Source organism: Galendromus occidentalis, unplaced genomic scaffold (assembly GCF_000255335.2).
Source record: "Galendromus occidentalis unplaced genomic scaffold, Mocc_1.1 scf7180000077484, whole genome shotgun sequence".
NCBI classification, from domain to species: domain Eukaryota; kingdom Metazoa; phylum Arthropoda; class Arachnida; order Mesostigmata; family Phytoseiidae; genus Galendromus; species Galendromus occidentalis.
The window spans coordinates 910,856-932,431 of record NW_003805472.1 but is presented as its reverse complement, the minus strand read 5'-3'; the positions used below and the strand labels follow the sequence as shown (position 1 = coordinate 932,431).

Here is a 21,576-nt window from a genome sequence, read left to right as displayed (position 1 = left end):
GCGGTTCCGTTGGCCCGGTGAAGATTTTCCACAACGGTGCTTGCTCTTAAAACCAGATCAAGCCCATGTGATTAGCTGGTTCTAGCTCTTCATACTCGATGATCTGGTTACATCTCAGAATTCGGCTTCAGATTCCATACACGTGATGATGATGAGTCTTTGAAATAATCTATCGACATGATACGAGTCTTTCTCCCAATAAAAGTCGTTCCCAATGAGCAGCCTAGTCTCGGTGATGTTCCTCTTGAGAAGGAGGCTCTCTTGAACACGGGCATACAATCGTGGTCCTTCTCTCATTGAGCCCTCGAAGCCTCTTGATGAGAAGTTCACCTATCCCGAGTATCTTCGAGCTGATGAAGTTGTACCCGAAGAGACAATGCAGAAGAATTCAGCTGGATTCTAGATGTCACCTGCTGATTCCGATAAGGAGAGGTCCCGCTGTATAAACGAATCGTTGTAAGTCTCCCTGCAACATTCGGACGCGCGCCTCTCCATTTGAAGCCCCTCGCTCACTGCTCCACAAAGATAAAAGGATGATAGGGTCTCTATACAGAGCTATATTTTTTTTGATATCTCGGGTCCAGAGTCATGAGCAAGAATTGCGCCCTGAATTTTCTCATTCCGAAATGTTTGTCTCCATCGGGTTGATGTTTCAGAGACGCGCAAGAATCAGGTTGCGAATAAGTCTTCCTCTTTTCTCAGTGTTATCGAAGAACTTTGAGACGATTTCCACAATTCATTCCATCAAGCGTCAGTGTGAGTGTACCGGCTAGACTCCACCGAAGTGAAGTTTTTGACAGGGTCAATCCAGTATGGTGTTTCTCATCCGATCTCGCTATGACGCCATGTAGAGTATCCGAACGAGAAATGTTTTCGAATGGAACTATGCACTCCTCTTGCTCGACGTACGGTCGATCGGGGATGTTTTTGAACTTTGCACTCTTACACGGCATCATCGAGACGGGTGATCCCGTTACGGAATACAGAAAGGGTCATTTTTATAATATTCTCCCAGGGAGTCGTCAAGTTGCTCGAATCAGCGATATTTTTCAATAACGTTGACTGAGTGCCATCGAGGAGGGTGATACGTACAACGAGACCGCGTCAGAGTAAGTCACTTGACAATGGTGCCTATTGGTCGAGAGCATGAAGCTTCTTGACGAGAAGCGAATACCGAGAGGCTTCAGCCGGGGAGAACAGAGGCGCCCCAAGCGGGTCTCTAGAATTCTAGAAGAGCCGCATCCTCGACTATCAAGCCGTGGGAGTTTTTAATTTTTTCTCGGAATTCGGCACCCTGCTCGGGCTCGTTCGTCAAAACGGAGACTATCGGATACGGCCGCCGAGCCTCGGATGCGAGATCACAAACGTCAGCAAGCTCACATAGTCCGCCTCGTCGAGGGTTTCTCCACGGGAGTCCGATCAGAGATACATAATCAGATTTCCAGAAAGACTGGCGCATGCACGGATCGAACCGGCGAACCGCGGACTCAACCAAGTGTATGGAATGTCTAGAATCGGCTGTCCGACGAGCAGGGATTCCTGGCGTCGAGAGCTTCATTTGTATAACGCTTGTGCGAGCTAGCGGGTTTCAACGAGGGTTCCAATGAAGACCGAATCCTTGACTGTGTCGAGATGATTGGATATCCCGGTGGACTTCGAAGACGAAAGAGAACGCAAAGACTCGGATTTCAATGTTTCATCTTGTTTGGAAAATAAGCAATAATTCCATATCTTCTCACGCCTTACAACAATCTGAGTTTCTCATCCAACAAGCTAAGGCCATGCCATCCAGAAGCGTAAATCGATCTAACCACATGATTCGCTGGTTCCGCGCATGTTCTTCATACTTATGACGTACGCCTCTTATCTTCAATCTATTTCCATAAACTATTACGACGTAATCTCGTATTCTGCTCCTGTTTTCTCAACAGGGTAACCGGAGAATCCCTTCGGAGCGATATGAGATCAGGCGATCTGAGATTTCATCGAGACAATCTCGCGAAAAGGTAACTTTCTTTTAATGGATTCTCCTAGATTCTTCCCGCTTTATATCCTCTCTGTACATACAATTCGGAGCGATATCCCATCGCTCTCGACTTTCTCTTAGGGCTAAACGAATGCTGAGACTATCTCAAGCGGAGAACGAAATCTGCCCGGGAATTATCTTCGTTTGAAGCACACTTTACATTATTTTCATTTAATGAAGGAGAGGCTTGGGATCAGCAGAATCCCAGACCGATGATGTGGGGCCATTGAATAAATAGCATCGGTAGGTTGGCTAGGCACCTGAGTGAACAGGGAGATTCACAGAGCCGTTCTCACTCGTTGATGACGGAGCAATCGGGCACCGCAAACCCAAGCTCTTTCCACTTGGCCAGAAATTGCCGTTGGGATACGTTGGCGTACCTGACGAACTCCGAGTCGGGTTCGTTGAAAATCCGACAGTTCTCGAAAATTCGGATCATGTCCGCGAAGAACAATCTCTGGTGGGTGTAGAACTTGTTTTTGAGGCGTTGGCTCATCGTGCTGAAATCCATAGGAAACTTAATGTGATCGTAGTAACCGGGGGCATAGGCTTCGTCGACAGGCTCAACAAAGCATTTCGCCGGGGTGTAATTCCGCATAGAGGTGAGAATTTGACGCAGCAGATGATCCTGATGAGTTTGCTGAGCTACGGCCGGCGGCAGTTTCCAACCGGTTTCGGCGACTCCGGGGATTTGTTCTGGAGGCGTGAAGCGGACGCCCTCTTTGAAACATGTCAATCCTGGGAAGCTTTTCGGTTTTCGCTGCTGTTTCGCTATCAGGGCGGCGACCAGGAGTTTCTGCCGGCGAATAATATCACTCGACTGACTGTACGCGATCCTGGGGTCCAGAGGACAGCCCATCAAAATGGCGCCCTCGTAGTCTTTGATGTAGCCGGCGAATCTGTGCCTCGGGAAGGCGATGTCTTGGGAGAAGCCTTGCTTACGGAAATAACCGATGGCGAACTCATCGGCGTACGTCAGGAAATAGTAGATGTTATGCTTCATGTTGTAGTCTTTCAAATTGTTCATGAGATACGTGCCGTAGCCTTTCACCTGTTCGTCACCCATGACGGCGCAGAAGACGATTTCTGTGAAACCTTGCATGGGGAAAGGCCGGAAACAAATGCCCCCGATGACTCGTTTGTTCTTGACCAGAGCGAGCGTTCGGTGTTTCGTATCGAAAATCAATCTCGTGATGTACTCTTTTGGCATTTTGGGGAGCTGGTACGAAAACACCTGCTTCAAGGCGATCAAATACTCGAGGGTCTGCTCGTCGGTAGGAGGTGAGACCGTGTTGCCAACCATATGCAATTGGATCACCCCTTGGCGTTCCTCTTGCCGAGGAACGTCACCTGGAGCGATTTCGTCCAACGCCGGACCGTAAACATGATCGAGTTCGTCGTTCGTCTTCCGCACGAGCTCAGCGTCGATGTCGCCTTCGAGATGACGTCGCTTCAAGAATGGCGGTTTCATATCGCAGCCGGTTCGCTTCTCGCCGGCGACTCCTCGTTTGGAAGTCACTTTCTCCGAAGTTGAAGTTCTCTTGCGTGACCTCGAACTGGGACCGCCCTTTTCCGTTGAGGCTTGTTCTCTGTGGCTGCCGAAGTCCGGATCCCAACACACGGATGTGAATGCGTGCAGCTCCACGTCGAAAATCGGAATGAGCTTCAGCATGTGCGCGATTATCTCTTTCCGCTTCTCAGCCGGTTGGATTTCGACTCCCAACTCCCCCGACTCGAGTTTATCGGTGAGCTGGCGCCGGACCACGTAGAAAATTTGCTGCATGAAGCGCTGACCGAAAATGTCAACGAGGTTGTGGGCTTTGAGGGAATCACAAAAATGCGGAACGTGACAGAAAAGCAGCCATCTCTGATAGGCCAGCTTGTAGTTCTGTTTGCATTGAGCGTCGTCGTTGTCGCCTTTTTCGGCGAGTGTTCGTTTGGCACGCGTCCTTGGTGTTTCGGGAACCCATTTGTTGATTAGGTGGAGGATCCAATTCGCGGCTTCTCGCCACACTTTGCTCTCACCGCGAGAGAGATGCCCGAATCGGGTTATGATGATGTTGTTCATCGCTTTACGAAGGGATGGCTTCTCGAACGGTGGACTGTCGAAGAAGTCATCGAATTTATATTCCCGGTGACGCAGCGAGAGTCGGTTCCGCATCGCTCTCAACAGGATCTGGTACAAGTCTTTCGAGTCCGGATCTCTTTCGTTGCGGACGCATGTGTAGATGTGTTCGGCGTCTATGGCGATACTCAAGAGTCTGTGGAGGGAATATTCGGTCAGAAATACGTGGCTTGAGGATGTCTGAAATAGGAGCGACTTCTGATCCGAGTCGCACGGTCAGGATCAAATGTTCGCTTGATGGACGGATCGACCGACACTCACTTCCGTTGCTCCTCCTCCGGGAGTTTCTGGAGATGGTGAACATGGTTATGGATCGAATGATTGCAGTGCTTGCACATCTCGTCCAAGTGCAACTCCGGCTGCTGGGTCGGCGGTCCAGGCGGCTGCTTGGGGAACGGTCTATAGCTCCGGCATTCGCATTCGGGGAATTTACACGAATTAAAATGCCCAAGTTTCTCCATCCTGCGTTTGAGCGGCATATTCATCGCCTGCGGAACCGTACGGAAATGTGAATATTAGAGTCAATTTCCAAATACTGCTGTCCTTACATCCCATCGCGTTCAGCCAAATCATCTTCATGAAGATCAGCCGCCAGCTTATTCCTGAGTATTTTTTCTCGAAAGAAAGATCCAGCCTCACCTCTTCCTTGTGCCTTCGTATCTCAGCCAGATCCTCAATCATGTTTACTCGTTTTTTCTCGTAAAAGGACGTATAGCGCGACTTCTGAGGCTTTTTCTGCTGGGGTGGAGGGGGAGGAGCTACGGCGGAGCCGGCTGCCGCGAGTGACGTCGCGCTTGCGGTCGGTGCCGTATTATGCGTCGAGGACTTGTTCGAGTGACGTGATGACGTGGAACTGGCACTCGAGTTCCGCGACGATGAGGCCCTCGAGCGACTCCGGCTTCGCCTTCGCTGGCTCGTACTTGTCGAGTGATGGTTGTTGGTATGTCGAGAATGATTATGATGGTGGTGGTGATGAGTTTTCCCGTTGCTTTTCGAACTTGAGGAGCTTGACATCTGCGAGAATGAGAACACGAACGTTCAGAAAACATCCAACGTGCGATTCACAACGTTAGCACAATCCGATCGTCCGCGCTTCAGCATGCGCCCCCGTAACCGCTCTCCCGCCCTGTTTCTCGCCTGCCTCTGGCTTAGGAGGCATATTGGAATAGATAACTTCGATTTCTCATGCATCATCATTGATGATGAATTAGGGAAGGCTATCGGGCGCATATACATATGTCTGAGGGAGACTTAGCGAGATGCCTCGATCTCTAATCTCTAGCAGTTGCGCGGTCTCCGATCATAATGCGGCGTGGAGCAGTTTCGTTGTGGCAGTCTGCGAGAGTCAGTCGTGACCAGGCCGAGCAGCTGTATTCGAGCGGCTGAGTAGGTATCGGACAGCGGTCATTGACCATAATTTCACGCAACTCATGGGCTCTGAGAATGTTCAGCGCTCGAACTCGAACTTTCGAGACCTACAGGACAATTTCCGCGAATCGGGAACATAGGGCTGTGTCCCATTCACATCTGGATTCTGAGCGACTTTTATGACCGGCACTTCCCAGCCGCCTCGAGATACAGAAAAAATAATAGGTCTCAATTTTTCACTGCTCCCTGATATGGCATGTCTGGGGTTTGGAGATGTGCATGCCTGATTCTCCAGGAACCCGATTCGAATGCCTCTTTGTTTACAATAATTCGCTTACCTCGGAGCCGTCAACGACGTCGCTGAGTCGATTGCAAACTATTCAAGCTCACAACCAAGCAGCGTATCTCGTCAGGAGCTCATCGGGAGATCAGAACCAACTTGCTGAAGAACTCCAACGATCGACATCAGATTGACGAAGCTCTCAAACGTGATTCTCGCTGCTGGGAACACCGACTTCGGCACATCTCACGGCCCAGGCACTCAGCGCCTGAGTAACGCTTGCGAGCGGCTCGACTCTCTGTCGATTAGCAGCAGCCGGTCTCTCTCAGTTTTCTCGATCTCAATCGGAGCTCCCGTGATCGAGCCGGAGAGTTGATCACGGCTCTCTGAGACTCTCCGTGAATGCGCCTGATCCGGTCGGGGTGATGAATCGTTTGCCCGTGACTTGGTTATCATGTCATCACTTATGAAAATATCATCCATGGTTGGAGAACCTAGGAAGGCTGGCAGATTGCGAGAGTTTGAAGGAGTGAATGTTGTTGAAAATGGAGAAACATAGATAGCGATGCCTCCGAGTCACCCCGCGAGGACGCATCTTCAATCTCTGGAAGACCGCTCAAACATTCGCCTCGAACAACCTGTCATCGGTACGGAATCTTCCGAAATGGGTTGAGCCGTCTTCAAGAGAAGCTAGCTGGAAGTCAGCCGATCTCGGATTCTCATATCTAACTACATCCGGGTCTCATTGGACCTCGGTTTGCGAAACAGTACGGAGTTGAGAATCAGAGCGGCTCCGCATACGCTTGCGCACGACCACAAGTGCCGACAAAGCGCTCGGCTCGTGAGAGCCCAGCGTTTAATTATGGGGACCCATAGTGTACGGGGGTGTGCTCATCAGTCAAGTAGAAGGGGTGCCGGATCGGCGCCTCAACATAGGTCCCCCTTTCTCACAGACAATAGTATAAGAAACAACCTCTCAATCAATAAACACACTGTCTTGTCGAAACTCTACCCGAGTGCTTCTTCGATTCTTCACGAGTGTAGTGATTGAACTTCGGATTCGCCTCGGTGACGCTGAGCGACAGCGGAGACGACCCTACTGCCTTCTACCCTATCTCACCAACCAATCTTGTGTGCCAGTACACGCTTTCCAATTCCCTGCTTATCAAATGTGTATTACCTTGGATACCTGAATGATTCTGAACTAGAATTGGTGTCGCGCCGGAGTCTTCAGCTCCAGGGAACTGAGAAAGCTCTGCGGAAAATTCCATCGATACGAAACATCATTACATGGAATCAAAATCTACGATCCGGAACCCCGCTCCTTGCAGATTCTTATCGATTATCTTTGGAGAACTAACTCTTCCCCGAACTTTTTTACACCACCAGCGTTCCTGATCTGCGCTTAAACGTCGGAGCGCGGTTCCATCGAACGAAAGACTACGTGTACCTACAGCCGTGTGGCCAGCTGTGCGGTGGTGACGGTGTCCGACGTATCAGAAGCCGGTCGGTGCCCGAATTTACAACTCAGAAGCCTCCGGAAAGCCTTGGCAAAATCAGAAAAAATCTCCGGAAGCAGCGAAGAGTACTTCTCAGGCCAGAATGCGATGCGCAGGGCTGACGACCTCGAGGTGGTGATTGATCGCACCGGTGAGCTCTCGGAGAAACGAGCGGTTTCCAAGCTGGTCAGAGGTGACTCTACTGTGGTTCGTCATCAAACGGAGAAAATGAAGTTCTCTGTGAAGTTGATCATCTACGCCGCGGGAATTTTCATCTCGTACGCGGTTTTTGGTATTTTTCAAGAGAAAATTCTCCGCGGTCGCTACGGAGCCGATCGGGAACGATTCGAATATCCCTTCACGTTGCTGTTCTTGCAATGTTTCGTGAATGCCGCGCTGGCCAGGATTCTCCTCAGCACAATCTGGAAACAAGGCCGAGACCTCACCACCTACGGATACTACATCTCGGCGTCGTTCTTCTACATGCTCGCCATGCTCACGAGCACCGCAGCGCTGAAGTACGTGAACTATCCGACGCAGGTCGTTGCAAAGTCGTGTAAGCCGATTCCCGTCATGCTGCTTGGCGTACTTCTCGCTCGGAAACGGTATTCCCTCTTGAAGTATTGCTTCGTCACCCTGATCGTTGTCGGCGTTGCGATATTCTCCTACAAAAACGACAAAGGTGCTGCGGGCGAGAGCTCCCTTTTTGGAAACACGTTCCTGTGCATCTCTTTGATTTCCGACGGTCTCATCGCCGCTCTGCAGGATAGGATGCGGCAGAACTTCCAGTCGAAATCTCTGCACATGATGAGCCAGCTCAACTTCTTCTCCGTCGTGTACGTCTCGGTGGCCATTGTTTTCACCGGCGAGTTCCCGCTGTTCCTGAATTTCGTTCAGAAGTACCCCCAGGTCTTGGGCGAACTGGCTCTTTTCGCTGGGTGTTCGGCGGTCGGGCAGATATTCATCTACTCGATGGTGGCGGAGTTCGGACCCTTGAACTGCTCGATTGTCACCACGTGTCGGAAGCTATTCACCGTGCTCTGCTCGATTCTCCTGTTCGGGAACGCTCTCAACACTCAACAGTGGATAGGTACCGTGTTGGTGTTCGTGGGCCTGTTCCTGGATGCGTTCTTTGGCAAATCTGGTCAAGCTGTCAAAAAGGCGTAAAAAGAGTCCTCCCGGAGGATCTCTGACCGTCTTCGACCATCCTTCCGAGGCTGCTCCCTCTTGCCGAAACCCTGGTATTCATTTTCGATGTGTCTCCGGATCTGTACAGCCCCTCTATTCTCGGTGATACATCGTGATGCGAACCTTTAATTTAAGAAAGCTCTCATTATCAAAGTGGACTGCTTCGTGGTGTTGGTCATGATGACTGTATGCCCGACAGCGGGAGATCCAGCAGACTGCGGGGTATAACACGTCCCCGGGATTCGCGTCTTGCTTCGAGTGACTTTTCCTCTCATTATGGGGATTGTAATACGAATACCCTATTCTAAGCGAAATTCCTATCCTGAGAAACCTTGTCCATCACGAGAAGAACATTTGTCTTGGGTAACCGATTTGGGCGGAGCGACGGAAGCACCGTTTTTATTTTCAAAGAGCGTCGGGAACACCGGGGAGTCGACGTGCAGTCTCCCGAGCTTCGTGCTCCCCGCCGTCGAAACGCTCTGTAAGACGGGACTTGCGGACAGATATCTACCCCCTGACTAGAGGCTCGATAAAGCAGGGACGAGAAGTCCGTGAGTGCAATTTACTTATCAATCTTGAGGGAATCAGTCTGGAGGGTTCAATTGTTGCTCCGAGGAGCTTCTCGATATGAGTCTCTGAGCAACGTGGCTGAAGCTGAATCATCCGCGATTTCCGAAACTAGAGGGGGAAACAATGGCAGTAAAATCGAAGGGTAACACGAGCTCATTCCGCACAAGCCTGGTATCTCGGAGTCACTGTTTCAGTCGTTATTCTTGACATCCATCGACCCTGTGAATTATTTATCATAGAGTACGTTTTCGTTTATATATCTGTTCATTATTCTACGGACGAGACTTTGAACTTATCGAGAAATTCTGCGTGAGACGGGTTTTAAAACTCAGCTCATATGCGGGTGACTTCATACAGAAGACTTGGAGCGATTTAGGGGAAATTATGTTCGAGGGGAAACGAATGTCTAAAAAGAGTCTGGAAGCGTGGTACGGGATAGAGGATCTGAGGCGATGATTTCCCAAGGTTCATGTATGTAGATCGTCGCACAGGCCTGGAAATCGTTGTCCCGAGCCTGACGAGTGTGATAATAAATCTTTGAACCTCAATAAAAGTGTACATCCCATATTCTCCCATTTTCTCATTCCCATCATAATTTGAGTCCGGTCGCACACGAGCCTCAGGGACGCAGCGCGGCTCAAGGTCGGCCCTACATCAGAAGCTTGCTCCGGCTTGAGTCCCCCTAAAACTCGGAGAAATGAAGTGATTAATCGTCGATCAGAGGTTTCCACAAGCTGTAGATTTATTTCGAAAGTATCACAATCTATACATATAAAAGAGAGATGGCTTCTGTATGTATGTCCTCTATGCATTCCTAAACGACCCATAGTATCGGCATGAAATTCGGCAAGAATGTCGACACCGATTCCGAATAGGTTTTAGGCCAGGCAAAACACGACGAGGATCCTCCTAATTCCGGGAAATGCCAATTTTCCCTGTTCCCTCACATTGTCGTCCTCCGATTCTGGAAGAAAGAGAGCACTAGCGGGCGCTCTTTAGCGCTCAGGGCAATACCGGGAAACGCGAGTTTTTGGTTCCACACATAGTCGTCCTCTGATTCAGTTTGAATGAGAGCACCCGTGAGCAGTCCTAAACGGAATATCGAAACGTATCGAATCGAGCTTCCGAGGAGGTGCTGCTCCTTTTTGACGGTGTCCGAGGAGGCGTTGCTCCTTTTTTGACGGTGTTGACAATTCTGCAGCGTGGATTCGAAGGCATGTAGACCAGCCAAATGGCATAATTTTTCTATAATCAAATTTTCATATGCATGCGAAGTGATGCCACCTAAACGTTCGGCACTCGGTCGTACGACCCATCAAGCTCAGCAGAAACGAACTAGGAGGATTCTGGAGACAGATTCGGAAAACCGAGCTCGATTGGAACAAAATCGGACCTATATCGCCGAAGTCCGATCGTTCGAGACCACTTCACAACGCCAATCGAGGTTGTCAGCCAGTCTTGCTCGCGTTTCGCAAAGACGGGCTGAGGAGTCTGATGAGCAACGTATCTCTCGAATGCGAGCTGATAGGGATTGTCATACCCAAAACCTTGCTAGCGAGACTGATGATCAGAGAGTTGAGCGTTTACACGCCCGTCGCGAGCGTAATCGGCGTTATCAGCTAAATTTTAATGTTGATTTGAAGTGTGCCGCATTTGACTATTCTCCTGACTTCGATTATAGCTCTCATCCATGCGCCGTTATTGGAGCCATGGATAAGATTTGTGCTCATTGTCGTGCGATCAAATTCAAAGCTGAACCCCCTGGAATGTGCTCTGGCGGTCGAGTTAAACTGCCGGAATTATCTCCACCACCCGAACCTTTAGCATCAAGGCTCTTGGGCGAAACAACTCAAGCGAAACATTTCTTGGCCAACATTCGGAGATACAACTCATGCTTCCAAATGACGTCATTCGGGGCGACAGAGATTTCTCACGGTAATTTCATGCCAACCTTCAAGGTGCAGGGGCAGACTTACCATCTGGCAGGATCACTCCTCCCGCTTCCCGAGTCTGACCATAAGTTCCTCCAAATTTACTTCATGGGGAACTCAGAGGATCAAATTGAGCAGCGATGTCGCATAGACTCGCAAACTCACCGAGAGATAATTGCTGCTCTTCAAATATTGTTCGATCAGCATAATTCTTTAGTCAGACTTTTCAGGACCGCTCTTGAACTTATGCCGACAGATGAGTACGTGATTGGCATCAAAGCCGACAAAGTTCCTGTCGGCGAGCACAGAGGTCGATACAATGCACCTTCGATTGACGAAGAAGCCATTGTCATTGTGGGGGAAAATTTCGATTCGCGGGATATTGTATTACATAGGAAAAGCGGCGTCTTGAAACGTCTGAGTGAGACTCATCGATCATACGATGCTTTGCAGTATCCGATCCTTTTCTGGCAAGGGGAGGATGGCTATCATTTTAATATTCGTATGAGGGAGCCATTTTCAGACATTGAGACCGACAAAAAAGTCAGCGCAATGAACTATTATTCGTATCGATTGATGATGAGAGACGATTCGGACAATCATATCTTGAGATGTCGACAACGATTTCATCAGTACGTTGTGGATATGTATGCAAAGATTGAGACAGAACGTCTCCTATACATCCGATTGAATCAAACCAAATTGCGAGCTGAGCAATACATACATTTACGGGATGCGATAAGCACGGATGCGGTGTCATTGAAAATTCTTCGAGAGCGAGAAGCATTCGAATAAATCAGTTTCTATGAATGAGAGCACTTAAATGAACAACTTTGAAACGGGAACGTTTTCCGTGCTACGCAATCCAAAAAGAGGAACACAGCCGCGAAGCGGCGACGGGCTCCGCTAGTACATTAATATATCGGTGTCGAACTTTCGATTCCCGTTGATGAGCAATTCAGGAGAAAGTCGTCGCGTCGGGAGGAGGAAACGAACATCAAAGCGTTGCCGCCCTCGAGCCCTATCTTGGAGAGTCACGTCGCCCGCGAGAACTGAAGTTCACGGCTCACTGAGGGTGTTCACTTGACCAATACATCGATTTTCGACTTCGAAGCCACTGACGCCGGGTTCTTGACTTTCGGGAACCATCTATGGTCTCCTCCGGGAGGAGATGGCTCCCGGACTCGGGAGAGCCATTTCATGATCGAGAGAAGGTGGGGAAGGCGGCAAATCTGCATGCTATACACAAACCGCTCTCTGGACCGGGCCATCGGCAGCCATGCTCTCCACAATAAATCTTCATCAGATCCGAGAGATACCTAGAGACCTAAATTAGATCAGAGAGCTTCCAACGGGTGGCGCGGAGCTGTCAGAGAGTATTCACTGAGTGCAATGATGGATATATGACGTTCAGAAGCATGGTTTAATCGCCAGGTCGTTCGTCGTCTTTACAATAACGACCGGCAAATTGCGATCCCGGACGCGAGCGCCTGAAGATAGGAAGAATGAATGATCCACCACTGATGAGCTATTCTATCGCAAGTGTATCCGGTTTTTACATTCGAATTAGGCACTCATTGGTGCATCTGCACGGTCAAGATCTGCGTGATTAACATTTTCAATCCCGGAGCAAATTCTCGGGCGCAGCCCGCTGACGATCGCCCGGAACGTTGCCTGGTCGTACCTATACGTTTCTGCTAAACATCCCAGCTCGGAACATGGAGAAAGACTTGGACAGGCCACATGTGAGCCCCAGAGGAGCTCACGGGCCTTTTCTTCGTATCGAGGTGTTGATATGCACACCGGAGCGAGGAAAGCAAGACTTGAGAAAAGACAACATGATCTTCTGTCCTCGACACCGGAGCTCCTCAGATACTTGAAGCCCCTTTGAACTTTCTCTCCTGGACCGGACGAAGGGAGCCTCGCGCTTTGGCACTCGCAGGGCCCTCAGGGTTGACTAAGCAGCGGAGTATCTGGGGAGACGCTCGCGGGCCACACGAAGAGACCACACGGGACACAATTGGCCCGCGGGCCACGATCCCTACCCCCAGGCTCCGAAGTCCACGAAGAGCAGATTCACTACTTCTGCATGATCACCGTATTCCTGATAATTATGCATATGAGGGCGAGCACACCCCTTTCTCGATTGCCTCTCAGCCCGACCCCCTGGGGGCACCCTCCCAATAATGGCTGCCCTCTCATCACCAGGTATCGAATCTATTCTGTGTACGATGGAACAACTGAAAAAAATCGGCTGATTCACAGGAGGGCTCGTTCCGGCCTGCAGCGACTTCTCTCGATTCTTCCATCGTCCTCGCTATACACTGGCGGCGCAGCGCTCGTCCGGAAAATCCCGTCGAATAGAGGTTGCCCTTCTTACAGAAATTCCTAGTGTTCCTGGGTAGAAATTACGGGATGCAAGAGCTCCGCTCCGCAGCGAGCATCGTTGCATCCTCGGTCTCAGGATAACTCGGAGTTCCTCTCGACCCTCTCACTCAGTCTCCTTGTCGCAAACACATTCGAGGAAGAGTTCGAACTGTTTGTGGACATAGCTCATATTCGGTCGAAACGCCCTCTTCTTCTGTACACATGATATAATGTCTCGGAAGCAGTCTTCCCGGACGCTCTCCGAAAGACGAACGATGCGAGAGTCACAAACCTGAAATGATTCATCCAAGTTTTACGTTTCTCCTCCCTATAATTCATTTATGCCGAACCGTTCAGTTTCTTGTGAAAATATCCTGCCGCTCGCCTCGAAAAATTCACCTCTTCTGAGCTTTTCCCCTTCACGTGGTCTCGGATATGTTCCCCTTCACGCGAAGAGTCGTAAACACGGAGACCGGTGAAAATTTCCAGAGCCACCACTCCGAAAGAAAATACATCCGATGCCAAGTCCACGATACCGTTCCTGACTTCGGGCGCCATATAATCCAACGATCCCGCGTAATGTTGTGTCACTTCCGTACTGTCGGTGAACTTCTTGCGGGCCGTTCCGAAATCAGCTGTAAATCGTGGAACCAAAGTCAGAGAGGAGATCATCGCGATTGCCATGGGTTTCCGGATCACGGTATGACGATATCGAAGACGAACTCACCCAGCACAGCGTTCATGTTTTCGTCGAGGAGGATGTTCGCCGGCTTGACATCCCTGTGCTCGACGTTGAAGGAGTGGACGTATTCCAAGCCGGCTGCGACGTCCCTCAGGATTCGGAACCTTAGCGGCCATTCCACGGGCGGCTGCTTCAACAACAGCTCCTGGAGGCTACCGTTTCGCATGTATCTGCAAAGGCGCGACGACGTCAATGGTAGCACGTTAGGGGTCGGATTCTCATTTCAGCGACGGATCCTCCGCGAGTGTCCCAGGATCTCGAACCTACCTCGTGATCAAGCAGAACGATTCACCTTCTCCGAGAGCGATTCCGTAGAGAGAGAGTACATTCGGATGATCGAACGTGTTCAACATTTCGATTTCATTGGCTATCTGCTTGATATCCTGTTTGGAAAATTTCACTGCCATGTCCTCGCCGTCGATTCTAACTTTGTAGACGACACCGAAATTGCCTTCGCCGATTTTAGCTGTGCTCGTGTGCGAGAAATGGTCGGTGGCGGTGTCCATGTCGTTGAAACATATTTGATACACATTCGAGAGACAGGCCGGCACATTAAGGAAATTAGCTGTGCTGACCTCAGATCCCATGAGGACCTGTCCCGATTCCGTAGCAAAATCAAAGGAGATCGACGTTCCCGTGACCTCTCTCATGAGTCGTTGAGCGATCTTGAGCTGTTTGATATCCACCAATACATCGTAGAGGTCCTGGATCCGGGGTCGGTTCCGCCCGGTTGTGGACCAGGTTTTGAGTATTTCCTCGGACGGGCTCTTCACTTTTTTCTCGTCGTTGAGGAGCTGGATGTCCGTGAGTAGGAGGTCGGATGGCCGGTCCGGATGTCTAAGTCGTCCTGCGAGAGCTTCCCATGCGTTGTTGGCGTCTAATTCGTTTGTGATGCTGCTTCTAATCTTCAGGTCGAGGTGACGCAACTCGTTCCCGAAGCTGTTTCGCTCGGGCGCCACGGTTTTCACGCTTCCTGAGAGGCTTCTCACGGACGATGCTGGGTCCACCGAGCCACTCAGTTCTCCGAGTCTTGATCTGAGAATGCTTATCGAAACTTGATTCGGAGGCTGAGACCGAGAAATCGGACTCAGTTTCAGAGTCGACAGCTGACCGGGCGCTGCCGTTTGCGGTTTCGGTGACGCCCTGATGACTTTCTTGATCAGCGATGAGGAGTTGTTGTTCGAGCGAGTAGTCTCATCTCGCATCGAACTTACCACGGGAAAATCCTCGATGTACGAGTCGGAGCCGGATATAATCGGGCCCGATGATTGGGTGGTGCCGGTCGAGTGCTTTTTCCGACGGAAATGTTTTTTCAAGAAACTCATGGCGGAGGCTCCCGGGATTGCTTCTCTGGGCTTTGAGCTTTCTCCTATAGGACACCGAACCTGGAGAGGGAGACCACGATCGACTGAGGAAATATTCATGGGTATAGCGATGTCTTGCACATCTTAGTGGGTCATGCTTGAAAATCGAAAATATGCTCCTCCATACAAGCGGCCATATGGATCTGAAACTCTTTCGAAGGGTGCGTCAAATCCAACCCGTCGCCCCATCACCAACCCAAACCAGATAGGTCATTCGACTCCTGACTGAAGAGTTCTGATGGATCCTTAGATCAGGAACATTATCTCGACCCCAAACGAGACTTCCAGAGCGGACTCCGAAGACAAGAAATTCCCAGCACACCGTGAAGTCTCATCGATGCCACGCTCGCCCGAGGGAGCTTCTTGAGACTGTTGACGATTCTCAAATTCTTTGTGATTATCAGCTGCATTTTCCGCGAAAGAGTGCGAGCTCCTGCGCTAAAATGCTCCGCGAGTGCGGTTCAATCTTTGGAGGAGAGCCTGTGCGTCTCCTCTGGCGCCGCCTAATTTCGCAGTACCCGATATGAGTTCGGGGGGATGATCGAGACCTCCGCCAGAATCTTACTGTCGGCAGGCGGAGTTCCCGAACTCCTGCAACATTTGCGCAGTGAACCCCCTTTATGGATACCCTTGTGCAACGGGTTCGGTTCCTAAGGCCCCGATGCACTCGAAAGCCCGGCGATGATCGTATGAATGACCGATGAGAAACTTGATACGCTCGAGATATCAACAAGAAACTCCTGATGGAACAGAATGCGGTGCATGAGACGCTCAGATCTAGCAGCGACCTATCGCAACCCTAGTCGTTCATCGAGTAGATTGTGAACCCCGGCTCTAACGAGAAGAGGGACTGGTGGAACCTCGGACAGAGCCATCGTCGAAGATGAAGCAGTGGTGCCGTAACTTCGGACTTTCCCATCGCTCCACCGTAGTCATTGGCGAGGATATAATCTGAGAAACTCTTTCGGGGAGCCACATGCACCCGAATTCGGATTCTCTTTCCGAAAGGAACAGGATCTCCGAGTCTCCGAGCGACGATGTGATCCCTTATCAAGAGAATCAAGAGCAGGAGGCGAAAACAGTGGAGCTCCTTACTCATCGAAATAACTTATCGTCAACAGGTGGATTCGAACGTACCTGATATCCCGAGTGGGACGACACCCTTAAGGAATATACATCGCCAAGCCCTTTCTCGCTGACTGAATCAGTTTCCTCTCAGCGCTACTACATAACACATGACAAATGACAATCTATCAGGCAAACATTCGATTGGCACAATCCTCACGAATACCAAGAACTTGTCCGCGCATGCGCAGGACGAACAGACGTGGCGCCAAAAGTCGAACGGACGAGCTCGCCGTCTCGTCGACGCATGCCGTACTTCCAGGGGGCTGAATAATGAAGGATAATTCGGCTGTTCACCGACTCAGCTAGAGTCGAGAGGGACCTCACGCCTTGCGGAGTCGAGCGATTCCCCAGCGGGTTCGTGGAGTGCGATGAAGGTTCCGGGACCGCTTCGGGAGATAGTCTGCCGACGAGTTGCTTTTGTGCTGCGCGGGAAGCTCTATGGATGAGGGGAAGCCTGAGAGCAACACGAGCATTTTCCGACCTTCCTTCGATGTGGGCTCATAATCACGTGAGGCAAAATATCTTCCATCCGAGGAATTTCTGTCCTGAAGGAGAATCTCACTTCCCTCGCGATTTCTTCCCTGCCTGTAAATCCCCCTCGGCGAACCCAACGAACATTCCAGCGGATTTTTTTCAGCTGCCGTGAGGGTCCAAGACATGTCGTGGCCGTAAGAGGCCGCGGTTCAAACGTCCGAGACTGCCTTTCTCAGTTCCCCGACTTTTACCAACGATTAAGAGATCACCCGTGTTTTTCGTTCAGAGCCCCAGCGAGTAGCCGAGAGCTATTTATTTATAGCGGACAAGAAAATAAAGCTGGTCGCGCCAAGGTCCTAAATCGGTGGTAGGGGCGGTTGCTGGTCTCCGGCGGGAATTTTTTCCTCGGGTTTCATTGCTGGGAAGAGCAGCACTTCCTTTATATTATTCGAATTCGTCAAGAACATTACCAAGCGATCGATTCCCAAACCGAAACCACCCGTCGGTGGAAGACCGTATTCGAGCGCAGTGCAGAAATTCTCATCGAGGAACATGGCTTCATCATCGCCCGCGGCTTTGCTCTTCGCCTGTTGCTCAAAGCGTTCTCGCTGGACCACAGGATCGTTCAACTCGGTATAAGCATTGACGACCTCTTTGGTCGCAACGAACAGTTCAAAACGTTCCGTGAGACCTCTGACCGTCCTGTGCCATTTTGACAAGGGACTCATGATGCTCGGATGATCTGTAATGAAGGTCGGGTTGATGCATTTCTCCTCGAGGTATTTGCCGACGAGCTTGTCGAGAAGCCTCGCGGTGGTCCGCGGAGCTCCGCATTCAACTTGATGTTTCAGGCAGAGATCGGAGAGAGCTTTATTGGCTTCAGGCGTCCCGAGTTCTTGGGGTGGCGGCAGGGTTTCACCCATCTCTTTAGCAAGCTCCGTCATTAGATTGAGGCGCTTGAATGGAGGAGTGAAGTCGATCTGAAGCTCGGTCCCGTCTGCCTGCCTATATTCCACTATATATGTGCCTTTGATCCTCTTGACCATCTGCGAAATCATCTGCTCTGTGATCTCCATGAGGTCGTTGTAGTCCGCGTACGCGAGATAGAACTCGCAAGTCGTGAACTCAGGATTGTGGGTTAGGTCGATGCCTTCGTTTCGGAACTGGCGGCCGATTTCGTAGACCCGCTCGAGACCTCCGACGATCAGCTGTTTGAGGTACAGTTCCGGTGCGATTCTCATGTACAGATCCAGCTTGAGGTCGTTGTGATATGTGAGGAAGGGTTTCGCAGTCGCTCCTCCCGGGATCATGTTCATCATCGGTGTCTCCACTTCCAGAAAGCCCATGCCGTCGAGGAATTCGCGGACGAACCTGATGACCTTCGCACGAGTGACGAATTTTTGTCTCGTACTGTCGTTGAGAATAATGTCCAGGTATCGTTGGCGGTACCGAGTTTCCTGGTTCTTGAGACCGAAATGGAGGTGGGGCAACATGTGCAGACACGGCGACAACAACTCCATCCGGATCGGAACAATCGACAGTTCACCTTTTTTGGTCTTGCCCGGATAACCGTATGCACCGATGATATCACCGCGGCGGAGCTTGTCGTTGATTTTGAAGAAAGCTTCCTCACTCTCGTAATACGATAAGTTTGCCATCACTTGAATCTTCACTCCTTCGCCGCGGAGATCGTAGAAGATCAACTTCTGGCCCGACTCCCTTTTGGCATGGCACCGACCAGCCACCGAGACCTTGTGGGCTTCCAAGACCTACGGGACAGAGATAAAAATGATTCGTTTTCATAGAAAACTCGGAGAGCTCCAAAACTGATTCGAAGCGCCTAATCATCTGATCTGTCTGAAACAAACCTGCCCAGGGTCCAGATGCTGGAAGTCGTGGATGAAAGTTTCCAACGACATTGAGACATGGAACTTGTGCGGATAGGGGTGATCTCCCTGTTCTTTGAGTTGAGCTACGGCTGCTGATCGGATTTTGAAGTACTCGTTGGCGTCTAATTCCTCCTCGTTGACCTGAGGTGTATCCTTGGGGACTTTCGGCCGAACGTCCCTCGGTCGGCCATCGGAGGCAGCGGCCGCCGCCGCCGCTGCTGCTGCTGCTGCTTCCTGCTTCTGGAGACGCTCCTTCTCCTTTTGCTCTGCTTTGAGTCTTCGTTTCAATTCGTTCTTCGAAAGTTTATCTGAAATGATCAAAAGAATACATCAGTTTCTCGCCCCACAGAGATTCAAAGCTGCCCTCGAACTCGCGGTCGAGGAGTCGTCGCGTTTCGAACTCTCGCGGAGTATCCGTAGAAGATAAGGGGATGATCTGAACCGTGAAGATCCCAGAAAAAATCCCCTTCTGACCGAAAAATCCGCCGGTAGTCAATAAATCTCAACTAAGCTCTCGAATTCTGCTTCGTCGCAATGGACGTTCCATCGGGCTCGATGGGCCACCCTGATGCTGATCTGGGAGCCGACGTGCATGATAGGATAGGTATATGTAGGTATTGACCGCGCTCCTTTACTCCTCTCTTCCTAATTGATTCATCTCTGCATTCAAGACCAAGGCCCCGAGAGCCGTCGAGATGGCTCAGGAGTGGCATCATTCTCTTCCCCGAATTTCCGGTCTAGGACTCTCGAGAAGAGCATGGGCAAGCACTGGGTGTGCATTCCATAAGAAATACTCTGAAGAGATTAGCGAGCAGATAAACCCTATGGTAACATTCGAAACACTGAGTGAGCCTCTCAAGTAGGTACGCCCTTAGTGGCCTTATAGCAGAGACGCGCTCGGTGATGAATGATAAGGATAAAAATGTCCGACTAGCGATGAATTTACCTTCTCCGCTCATTTTGCCGTCGGCTTCCAGTGGAGGCTGCGAGCTCCACGTGCGATCGAGTAATTTCCACGTCGTCTGCGGACCCCGGTTTCTTCGACACTGCTCAGTGATAGTATCCGAAAGTAACCTACGACTACGGAGTATCAGCGAGCGAAACGTCTTGAATTGCTGAGGAGACCAACCCGCAGGACAAGCCTCTATTCGAATTGAGGTTCTGAAATATGTCACCGACTATGCAGCGATTGTTGTCCACCGGAGGACAGAACGCGCTGAAATGAAGTCTGTTGCCGTTCGAGCGCCTTATTCGGCTTGGCGCGAAATTTCGAATCGAACAGCCTGGCCAGGCCACTTCTCAGAGGTTGGTTCCCGCATCAGCCGAAGCAGTTTCCGGAACCAGTGACCGGGGCAGCGAGCCGTCTGACTGGAAAAAAGCATCCCGCTTGTGGAAGGTGTCACGAATGAATGGATTGAGTAAATCCGGCCTCGAAGAGCGTCCTCCTGGCGACTACATAATTTGATGCACAGAAGTTCTCTCTCTTCCGCGCGTGACCCCGACGGCCATCGCGCGCTACTATAGACGAACATTATCGGATTCGATTCAAAGGACTCCGGCCCCTTAAATCTGGTCCATTTATGCCCGAGTAGGATTGGTTGGGAAATCATAATTCCCATGAAGAGATCCAGGCTAAGTTTCTCGAATTTTATCTGCTGAGCGGAAACGGCCCGAGGCGTACTCTCCTGACGGAAGAACTGTCATTCTTCAATACGGAGACGAATGATCAGATCGATGCTCCGAAGTCCGAGGCGAACAGTCTTGCGAAACCTCTCAACAATTGAGAGATCGAACCTGGAGGCGAAGTGTCTTCCGTGAGACGCGCGCAATGCGCTGGTCAGCCCCGAGGCTCTCCGCGCGTCAATGATGAAGTCACTCACGGAGCTCCGCCTCGTCTGAATGCAGAAACAATACCGCACATGGTAGACATCTGAACCCTCATAGGTCATTCGCGATGAAGAAGTCCGACGGCGCGGAGTGCGTTCCGAGCTTCTTGATCTTGCTCACGGCGAGGAGAATTTTCTGCGTCATTCCCTTCGTTCCAACCAAGTACAGAGATCGCAGCGTGAAGAAAATTTGAGCAGGTTCAGCGAGAAATTCGCGAACCAGAAAACTTATCCTGTCAAGGGGAAAATCTCCCAACGACAGGGAGCGAACCCTCAGATTAAGCGCGGACGAAGCCGGCCTTATTCATCGACATTCTGAAGAACTGGTATTGCTGCCCTAATCCGATTCCTCCGCGAAACGGAAAGGGTTTTCGGAAAGCTACAGTATGAGGGCGGCCTAGCACACGCAGAACCCAACTGAGACTGAGCAAGTCGTCATGTCGATGTGCTGATGCTTAGAGAAGCCAGCTCCGTTCGCTGCCGAGGGAAGAAGACGAAGGGATCACAGCGCGCGAAGTGGTCCAAAATTCTCACCAAATCAACTCCCACACGGTATGGGACGTTTTCTTTCGAGCCGCACGCCAGATGGAGCGCTCTGCGCTGTCATGACCACATTTGGTCATTCCGTTGTGAGTGTTACCGCGGGGGTCCATAGTCCATACGCATCGAATGACTTTTTTCGAGCAGAAACTCTCGCCGACGACTCGAATCCCCTCGTGCATTGAGAATAGGGATCGTC

At 50.7% G+C, this 21,576-nt stretch overlaps 5 protein-coding genes across 5 annotated transcripts; 2 read left to right on the top strand and 3 right to left on the bottom strand.

The window, feature by feature from the left end:
- The first annotated feature begins 1,052 nt into the window (after positions 1-1,052).
- LOC100907995 (solute carrier family 35 member B1) lies at positions 1,053-9,614 on the top strand. Its single transcript, XM_003745626.2, has 3 exons — positions 1,053-1,109; positions 1,932-2,006; positions 7,189-9,614. Exon 3 carries the CDS (start codon positions 7,407-7,409, stop codon positions 8,463-8,465), a length of 1,059 nt encoding a protein of 352 aa, XP_003745674.1. The 5' UTR covers positions 1,053-1,109; positions 1,932-2,006; positions 7,189-7,406; the 3' UTR covers positions 8,466-9,614.
- Gcn5 (Gcn5 acetyltransferase) lies at positions 2,319-5,008 on the bottom strand. Its single transcript, XM_003745627.1, has 3 exons — positions 4,791-5,008; positions 4,413-4,639; positions 2,319-4,287 (listed from the first exon to the last, which is right to left on the bottom strand). The coding sequence occupies exons 1-3, from the start codon at positions 4,830-4,832 to the stop codon at positions 2,319-2,321; spliced, it is 2,238 nt and encodes a 745-aa protein (XP_003745675.1). The 5' UTR covers positions 4,833-5,008.
- A 956-nt stretch (positions 9,615-10,570) lies between the features above and the next one.
- Positions 10,571-11,782, top strand: LOC114828343 (uncharacterized). The gene has a single exon (XM_029112101.1). The coding sequence runs from the start codon at positions 10,571-10,573 to the stop codon at positions 11,780-11,782; it is 1,212 nt and encodes a 403-aa protein (XP_028967934.1).
- A 1,679-nt stretch (positions 11,783-13,461) lies between these two features.
- Positions 13,462-15,421, bottom strand: LOC100901925 (interleukin-1 receptor-associated kinase 4). The gene is made up of 4 exons (XM_003745506.2): positions 14,364-15,421; positions 14,082-14,266; positions 13,754-13,989; positions 13,462-13,646 (listed from the first exon to the last, which is right to left on the bottom strand). Exons 1-4 carry the CDS (start codon positions 15,419-15,421, stop codon positions 13,479-13,481), a joined length of 1,647 nt encoding a protein of 548 aa, XP_003745554.2. The 3' UTR covers positions 13,462-13,478.
- Positions 15,422-17,337: 1,916 nt separating this feature from the next.
- LysRS (Lysyl-tRNA synthetase) lies at positions 17,338-20,159 on the bottom strand. Its single transcript, XM_003745469.2, has 3 exons — positions 19,898-20,159; positions 18,931-19,259; positions 17,338-18,831 (listed from the first exon to the last, which is right to left on the bottom strand). Exons 1-3 carry the CDS (start codon positions 19,908-19,910, stop codon positions 17,419-17,421), a joined length of 1,755 nt encoding a protein of 584 aa, XP_003745517.1. The 5' UTR covers positions 19,911-20,159; the 3' UTR covers positions 17,338-17,418.
- Between the last annotated feature and the right edge of the window lie 1,417 nt (positions 20,160-21,576).

Coding starts and splice junctions, on each gene's coding strand:
- LysRS (XM_003745469.2), bottom strand. Junction 18,832..18,930: donor AGCATCTGGACCCTGGGCAG/GTTTGTTTCAGA, acceptor TCTGTCCCGTAG/GTCTTGGAAGCCCACAAGGT.
- LOC114828343 (XM_029112101.1), top strand. CDS start 10,571: ATGCGAGCTGATAGGGATTGTCATACCCAAAACCTTGCTAGCGAGACT.
- Gcn5 (XM_003745627.1), bottom strand. CDS start 4,832: ATGATTGAGGATCTGGCTGAGATACGAAGGCACAAGGAAGAG. Junction 4,640..4,790: donor TACGAAGGCACAAGGAAGAG/GTGAGGCTGGAT, acceptor ACGGTTCCGCAG/GCGATGAATATGCCGCTCAA. Junction 4,288..4,412: donor CCGGAGGAGGAGCAACGGAA/GTGAGTGTCGGT, acceptor TTCCCTCCACAG/ACTCTTGAGTATCGCCATAG.
- LOC100901925 (XM_003745506.2), bottom strand. CDS start 15,421: ATGAGTTTCTTGAAAAAACATTTCCGTCGGAAAAAGCACTCGACCGGC. Junction 14,267..14,363: donor TCGTTCTGCTTGATCACGAG/GTAGGTTCGAGA, acceptor GCGCCTTTGCAG/ATACATGCGAAACGGTAGCC. Junction 13,647..13,753: donor AGGGGAAAAGCTCAGAAGAG/GTGAATTTTTCG, acceptor GAATCATTTCAG/GTTTGTGACTCTCGCATCGT.
- LOC100907995 (XM_003745626.2), top strand. CDS start 7,407: ATGCGCAGGGCTGACGACCTCGAGGTGGTGATTGATCGCACCGGTGAG.